Consider the following 8,311-nt stretch of genomic DNA (forward strand, 5'->3'; position numbering starts at 1 on the left):
GCGGACGGAGTGTGGAGGGAGCGCCTTCTTTATAACGAGCGCCGACCACGGCGCACGAGCGAACCTTTCTCGCGCGCTAGGCCGCTTTTCCCCCGCGCGCTGGTGCGCCAAAACCAGGGCGACGGCATAATCTAAAACGCACGCAGTCATGAAATGGGTCAGCCTGTTGGACGCACTGTCGACCCAAAATTAAAAGAGAGCGGACGGCAGGAGGACGGCCGACCCGTTGGAGTTGCTCTGAGGGCCAACTATTAAGATAGGTGGGAAAAGGAAGGCCGGATATCTTTCGCTCTCCGGGGAATGGAACCAAGCTGGCCGGAGGAGCCAATGGAATCAATGGAATCTTATACTAGGTTGATAGAGTCATCACCGCAAGATACAAGTTGCAAAATACTCCCTCCGTCCCATAACATAGGATTTTTTTTACATTAGACGGAGGGAGTAGATTGATGCAACGCAAACCCAACCCAATGTCCCTTCTCGGGAAATCTATCCTTCACATTTTGTTGAAGAAAATAGCATAATCCTGCACCATATAAACAGTCCACAACGCATCAATAGAGTCCCAGCCATGAACTGGAGTACAATCGCAAAACATGAACGGAACCACACCGCGATATCATCTCACCAATAAAGCTAACACGATTCCGCCTTACACGTCCAATACCATGGATTGCAAGGGAAGCAAAAGAATACAACATCACAAGCTGGAAATATTATTCCACCAGGAAGAGTAATACAAAGTCTGAGAGACTAATTTTCAGTTTTGGCTTTGCTCCGCATCTTTTCTTAGTTGTTAATACAACTTCCTATTCTTTCAGTGCCACCAATCTATTTTCTTTCCTTAGTTTGCTTCAGCCACACAACCTTTCACTATCAGCCACAGAATTATCAGCACGGCGTGCTGCAATTATTCACCACCACATACGGCATCTAATAGCAGAGTATCAATAAGCTTGCTAGTGTGGTAGTTTGTGAGAACGGCATGCTGAAACAGATTTTTAGAAAATTCAACTGATGAAACTGGACGAATAAGGTCGGATTTAGAAACAGATCACAGCAGGAGTTGAGGTGGAAAATTGTCAAGTCGAACAAGTTAGAATTGGCCAGGTACACGCACATGTTGTCTTTTCCTCTCAAAGTCCAGCTGCACAAAATAAACACACACCAAAAGAAAACAACAATTAGTCATTTTCCTGGTTCAGATGTTGAAAAGTGTAAACATTGATCTACAAGTATAGACGCATTACCACTTTCTTAACCCGTTCATTAGCAGCTGATGTTCCGCCGCTGACATTTTCAGGCAGGTAGGGACTGCATACACGAACCTCCTTCATTACAACAATGTCGGTCTTGTCCCAATGAACTGGAAGCCTGGTGGGGAAATAGACTCCGTTATTTAGTGACATGAGGAACTAGAGAAAAAAGTCAAAGCCTCCATAAATTTTTCATAAACACCAAACATTTGCGATAATGGTGCAACACATGAGGATCCCTGACTGGTAGAGAAACTGATGAATACACACAGCATCTCCAACAGAGCTTGATAATGATTTAGAAATGCCCCCAAAATCATAGTAAACCATACATAATTTAGTGTGGACAAATTGTAGCAAAACCGCATAAAGTGAAATCAATTTGTTCAGAGTAAAGCTGATTGAAAGGTTGCTACGGGAAAAAGTGCAAAGTGCTGCAACTTTCACTAAAGTACAGAATGTTTCAGCATTCTATGGCGCTTACCTAATACCTACACGGCATCTCTTACCACAATTATTTCTCAGGGACAAGGTTGATGCTGGTTCTAGTCATATCTCATTTCCAGGCAAATGCAAAATATCCCCTTTTTGCACCTTTATATGACACACACACAAAAAAACTTTCTTGGCTTCGTCAGAAAAGCCTCAACCAAATCAGCAACACAAGTCTTACACAGAGAAACAGACGGAAAATCAAAGAACATACTGAGACACCAGCTTGACAATAACCACCCAAAAGAACCCTCAATACCAAGCATAGCTCTGTGTTAAGAGCTAGCACACCAGGAAGTAGCATAAAATTAACCTCAAAAACAAGTTGACACACATGCCAGCAACTTCTTGCATAATAATGTTCTTCCAGCTTTTGAACAGGCCACAGCCAGAAGATTCGATATCATACAAAAAAAGGCTTGCACATTTACTTCCCTTTTTTGCAGATACAAACTTCACAATCAAGAAAGTTGACATGAGAATGTACTTGTTAAGTAATTTCGGTGGGGAATGAAAAGAAGAGTCTATTATCCATAAGGAGAGGGGGTCAGGATCCCGCATCACCAACGGGGCCTAATACTAACAAAATGTGAAAGAAACTAATAAAGATTTGACCAGCATATATACCTAAAGGTTCCTAGTTTCTTTCCTCAATTAATATTTGGTAACTACGGAGTACAAAAATAAAGGCCGATTCATAGGAAAATGGTCAAAAGAATGAATATCCAAGAAAGACATAATGAAAGGTCAAACTTACGTCTTCGACAATGCATCAAATAATCTTTGAGCTTCTGGGGTGACACCAACACCAATTCTCTCAGCTTCAATCTCAGCTTGCCTGTGCATCATTGCATGCAGTGTGAGAACCAAAATGTCGCAGTGCGGAAGCCAACAACATGGAAGCTAATTTGCAGCTTCTAGATAGTAACATTAAGCATGATAAAACCTATCACCATAAATGATAGAACCAATAAACACCAAAAACAAGAATCGCGAGGGATAAAGCCCAAATGGCAAAAGTAATAAGCAAAATCATAGAAAACCAATTTGCTAGCTCTTTAGCACAAAACCAGTGACATAAAGAGGCATGATTGTGATCATACACATCATTAGTCAACCACTATGGTTTATAACATCTTCCAGGAAGCGCTCAACCTCAAAAGTCATACCTATAGGTGCATTAAATCAGTTGTTGTCAGAATTTGCAATATGACAATATGTTGGGATTAACTCTCGCCAAAACAAACCGCACTTGTCATTTTCATTTTGAGTTCAATGCAGGGAAACAAATGCATAGTGTTAAAATGGAAGTGTTTATGATGCCTTTTATTTTCTGCACACTTCTCCATCTAAGTTCACCTGTTGAGCTATTACTATTATATAACTAAACACCAGATTACCCAAATACTGTAATATATATGCACCCCCTAAATGGTAGACTTTCATCAACTCGCGAAGACAATCCAAATGCTAGTAACTCAACACTGAGTCTGAAATCAAATGTCATCTAGCAAGTTAACAGCCAAAGAACCCAAATAACTAGTGGCTAAAGTTGTGAATCGAATTTGGATCTGCTGTAGTGTGGTATCATCTCCATGACAAAAATTAATTTCAGAAATTATCACGACTTCTATAACTACTATTTATGGCCTAGTGTAGTAAACCTTAAGGGTGCTGGTGCATTCTATGGGTGTGTTTGGTTGGCACCCAATCTCGCCATACCAAAATTTGGCAAGACAATTTGGCCAAGGATTCTTGCACCCTTATTGCCAACCATTTGGTAGGAATATGTGAGAGATAGGTGGGTTTCCATTGGCAGACAGATTTTTAAAAAACAAATCAAGCCAGTGCCAAATAGTCATAGGCTGCCTAATATTTGGCACGGCAAAAATTGGCACCATCCAAACAATACCGTATATGCAGCCTAGCAGTATTGCATGCATGTACTTGAGGCTACTATCCTTAATCAGAAGACAAACTCTGGAACCAAATTGACCCGAACCCAGATCCAAATTTTAACCATGATCAATTCAGTCACGAGTTCTAAAATGACACGTAGCATACAATGTCAGTTATACATCTGCCAGATTTATCAATCCACTTCTGCGTCGCGAAAAAGGAACTTCTGCTTAGCTACAAACAAGGCCAATACAGGTCTGATCATTCGATGATTGGAGAGCCAGAAAGGAAACAACTGAATTTCCAACAAAATACCAAACTGATGCCCCTATTCTAATCCAAAACCACAGTATCAGTACCAGTTCTAAATTCTTCCAATTTTCCTTAGTTGCACATTCAATCTCAGTCCTTACTATATCGCTGGAATATCATCTTCAGATCCATCGAAACGATATGATTCATCATCAAGTTGCCTAGGTGGGCTATGCTATTAACAGCCGAATAGTGCACTGTTTGTAGGACAATCATAGTGCACTGCTCTGAATTCTTCCAATTTTCCTTGGTTACACATTCAATCTCAGTCCTTACTGTATTGCTGGAATATCATCTCCACATCCATCTAAACGATATGATGCATCATCAACCTAGGTGCGCTATGCTATTAACAGCCAAATATTGCACTGTTTGTAGGACAATTATGAGGCCCGCCACTTGTACAACCTACGCAAGTGAGATCTATTTGTGAGAACTCAGGGGGGGTGGGGTAAGCCCCCAAAATTTGAGAGACCGCAATATCTGCTTATTAGCCTCCTGGATCAAGAGTTGCAGGTCCGAATGCAATGAAAATTGGAAGGTAATTGTCAATGCAATACCAGAACCTCAAATGACTGCTTATGCTACTAGTCATACTTCCCCTTTCTTAAAAGATGTTATTGGGCTAGTAAAGCTGCTTATTTTGGTCACCAATGGGTGGCATGAAAAGAAAACACAAATAAATTCTGAAAGGACCACCGATTCGTAAAATCCAACCTGGTTGCTAAATTTTGGCATTTGTATGTGATGCCGTGTTAGTGAAGTATGTCTAAAAATCAATCTAGTGAGATGTGTGTGTACAAGGGTTATGAACAGCCCCGTTGAAGTTGTCCAGATTGCTTCTTCCACTTATTTTCTGCAGATGAAGACTAATTTGGAAATGACCATAGTACCCAATCTAGTTATGGAGTGATTAATTTTAGAGGTGTCTCCCCTGTTTATGTATCTTCTATTTGGAAACTGTTATGCCTTTTCGCAAGCATGCTTTTAGACCAGGATAGTGAACTTTCGATGGACAGGGCTTTGGATAATAAGTTTTCTAGCCTATCCTGGCCATGTTTTGTGACTGGACTGGAACAATCGAAGAATCCTAGCTTTTAGGAGCAGTTTAGAGCAAGGAGAGCTGAATTGGCTAGCCCTCCTATGCAAGAATGGTACGCAACAAAGAAATGTTTAACAACTTCTCTCTCATACTAGCTAATTGCCCGTGCGTTGCAACGGGGTACACACATTCTAGTGGTTTAACATTAGTCATATCTAACATTAGGCAGTATTGTTGATTCGATTTACCGTCAAATAATTCCTCCTCCACCAACCCCTCTCTATTTCTCTAAAACCTAAAGACTTGATTAACATTGAAGAAATAAACCCAGTGGAATAGAGGGGAGGATGAATGTGCGTGTGTGGGTCGTAGCGGGTCGGCTTTCCTCTGGTTTTCTTGGCGTGCTAAGCATGGAATGGAGGCAGACGAAGGTTGAGTGAAATGGGAGTGTTATGTCTTTTTTAGGTAGTGTAGATAGATGTAGAAGATAGATAGATTGATTTGCCATGTATGGTAGTGAATTGGCTGGTGCTGCTGGAGACAATTTTTTATTGATGATTTCTTTTTTATGGCAGTGGATCTGCTGAGGAGATACATGAGTGCATCCTAGGAAAGGAAGAGGATGTGACTGAATCAACACTTACCAAACTGGGTGGGATTGCGGACGGTTAAAAAAAATAGAGAATTGTGGGAGGATCCTTCAACCGGTGGGGCTCTGGGAAACGAACGACGCACAAACTCCCCTTTAATAGTAGAGAAGAGATGTGCTCCGCCTTCTCTCATAGAAGTGACCAACCTCAAAAGATCTAGGCTTATTTGCATTAGAACCAAAGAAGGCGCCTTCAAACGCAATATAACCAAATGTGTGGCAAGTTCTAAATAGCTAGTTTGCTTAATCAAGCTATAGCTCAAGTCAGCTATATCAGTATCACCTTTACTTGCTATCACTTTCTTGTCCAGACCCTATTTCAGTATCACCTGTACCAACTAGAAGGGTCAGGTTCAATTTTAGAACAAAGAGAACATTGGTCAAATGAACATTGTTGTGTCCTCAAAACATGAATTCACATTTACAGTAACTAGAATCCAAAACAATGTTGTGGTGTTCATGTTTTCCGAGCTCATTGATTGAATCTTGACCGCATCTCAAATTCAAACAAGGTAAAAAAATAAGCATCACATGCCTAACTAGCAATGACTAGAAAGTAGTACCAGAAGGGTTTGGGATGCAGTATGACGCACCTGAGGGCGGCCTCCTCCCTGGCGTGGATGGCGGCGAGGTCGAGCACACAGCCAGCCGGGTCGAGCGGGTCGTCGTACTTTCCGACGACGGAGAACTCCTGGATGTAGTTGGCCTTGAGCACCCTCACGTTCCGCCGCTCGCCCCTCTCCGCCCTGCCCACGCCCTCCTGTGATCTACGCCGTCATGGAAACAAAGCAACCACGCAGCACACGGAAATAGAGCAGGAGGCAGGAGTAAACGGCATGGAGACGGAGGCCGGGAGCAAAGGGGGATTTGGGAAGGATATGGATGACGAGGAGGTTGCTCGGGCGGTCGAAGGAGACGATCTGGCCCTCGAACTCCTCCCCGAGGGTGGTCTTCGCGGAGATCACCACGCCGACCGCGAACTCCTCGCCGCCGACCTCCATGGCTCCGCCGGCGGCGGTGGGTGGGAGGAGGTGGCCGGGTGAGGGCGGAGCGGAGCTGTGTCTGCGTGGGGTTTCAGAGTCCGGCAGATTCTGCGGGGAGATGCGCGTGCCAGTGGAGAACAGGTGGGGATGCCGGATGCGGAAAAGACTACGGCCCGTTTGCAGTGCTTTCCTCTGTATATTTCTTGTGTATATGGGCCTGCCACTGTAAGCCCATGCAGGGAGGCATTTTAATTCGTTCTCCGTCATGCCTCAAAAGTTTCCCTCCTGCTAGGGTTATGGTTCTCTCGATGGTGACCACGCCGCCGTAGAGTTTCCTTGTTCCCTGCCGTTGTTCCTTCCCCCTCGATTTGGGATGATACGGTTTGATCCTTGCGATCGCCGCCCGGTCCTGGTAAGGGGTGTTTTCAAGGGCTACACGCGTGCTAGGGTTTCTCACAACAAATACCCGATCTAGTTTCATCAGGTTAGGACTTCCAGGTGGAGAAGAGCGCACCGTCAGGTTTGAAGTCCTCAACGGAATCCGGATCAGAGGCAGTTAGCGAGGTGGGGTCGCTGATGAAGGAGCTGGGTCTTAGTGAGGAAGATTTGGACGACATGGTCTTTAATGAAAAGAAGGCATCGCCGGCTACCACTAGGTGGATGGCAATCACAGGGGCGCACATGGAGAAACCCTACCCCCAAGCTTGGTTCTTCAAGAATATGAGGTTAGCGTGGAATCTGGCTCGAGATGTGAAATTTAGGCCCTTCAAAGATAATCTGCATACCCTTCAGTTTTTTGCCTCGACAACTAGGAGAGGGTGATGCAAGATGGACCTTGGAACTTCCGAGGAAACACAGTCATCATTACTCCATATGATCGTGTGATGAAGCCCTTGGTGATTAGTTTGGATACGCTTGATTTATGGATTTAGATACATGGTGTTCCGGATGGATACACTCACCTAGTCACACCCCTTGCGACCAAGGTTGGAGAAGTCATGTACATTGAATCATAATCTTATGATTTTACTGGTAACTTCTATCAAGTTTGGATGAAAAATTTTCAGAAACCACTAAAAATGTTGTCTCCATGGTTCGCGATCTTGTGCGTCAGATTTACAAAGTCAAGTACGAACGATTATCGGACTGGTGTGCTATTTGTGGTCACTTGAGAAACCTGTTTAAGGAGAATGGGGATGACGTTCACCAACTGGTGTATTAATCTTCAAAGAACTAAGGGTGGCTTGGTGACGGTGTCCTAGGCTAAGGGGTACTAGCCTATACAACCCACATTCCACGGGTCGAGCGTACGTCCCACCAATCTCCACGAGGAAGGACTCCAGAAGCTATGAACCTCGACATGCACTTCAAGGATAGCTCACTAGCAAGCATGATTGGCAACCGACCATATGTGTAACCTAGGTACCCTCGGTGTGTGTTTGTGTGTAAGCTGTGGAGTTTAGTCTTTAGAGGCATGATTACCAGCCTTAGGGTTTAGAACACAACCATATGACCTCGAGGTAGATCATCTTGTCCTGGATACTCCATCACATCAATATAATCAAAGCAAGACGTATGGTTTTACTGATGGAAATATGCCCTAGAGGCAATAATAAAATGGTTATTATCATATTTCCTGTTCATGATAAATGTTTATTATTCATGCTAGAATTGTATT

General features: G+C 43.4%; 1 protein-coding gene across 1 annotated transcript; it reads right to left on the reverse strand.

Moving 5' to 3' along the window:
* Positions 1–693: 693 nt before the first annotated feature.
* On the reverse strand, positions 694–6,806 carry LOC125528797 (protein LSM12 homolog A-like). The gene is made up of 5 exons (XM_048693234.1): positions 6,531–6,806; positions 6,244–6,412; positions 2,506–2,586; positions 1,251–1,374; positions 694–1,147 (listed from the first exon to the last, which is right to left on the reverse strand). Exons 1-5 carry the CDS (start codon positions 6,649–6,651, stop codon positions 1,097–1,099), a joined length of 546 nt encoding a protein of 181 aa, XP_048549191.1. The 5' UTR covers positions 6,652–6,806; the 3' UTR covers positions 694–1,096.
* Positions 6,807–8,311: the final 1,505 nt, after the last annotated feature.

The sequence above is a fragment of the Triticum urartu genome, unplaced genomic scaffold (genome assembly GCF_003073215.2).
Source record: "Triticum urartu cultivar G1812 unplaced genomic scaffold, Tu2.1 TuUngrouped_contig_5118, whole genome shotgun sequence".
NCBI lineage: Eukaryota > Viridiplantae > Streptophyta > Magnoliopsida > Poales > Poaceae > Triticum > Triticum urartu.

What these genes read in the sequence shown, in the direction of transcription:
- LOC125528797 (XM_048693234.1), bottom strand. Translation starts at nt 6,651, where the DNA reads ATGGAGGTCGGCGGCGAGGAGTTCGCGGTCGGCGTGGTGATCTCCGCG. An exon ending in AGGGAGGAGGCCGCCCTCAG is followed by an intron (nt 2,587 to 6,243) that starts GTGCGTCATACT and finishes AATGATGCACAG; the next exon opens with GCAAGCTGAGATTGAAGCTG. An exon ending in TTTGATGCATTGTCGAAGAC is followed by an intron (nt 1,375 to 2,505) that starts GTAAGTTTGACC and finishes TTTCCCCACCAG; the next exon opens with GCTTCCAGTTCATTGGGACA.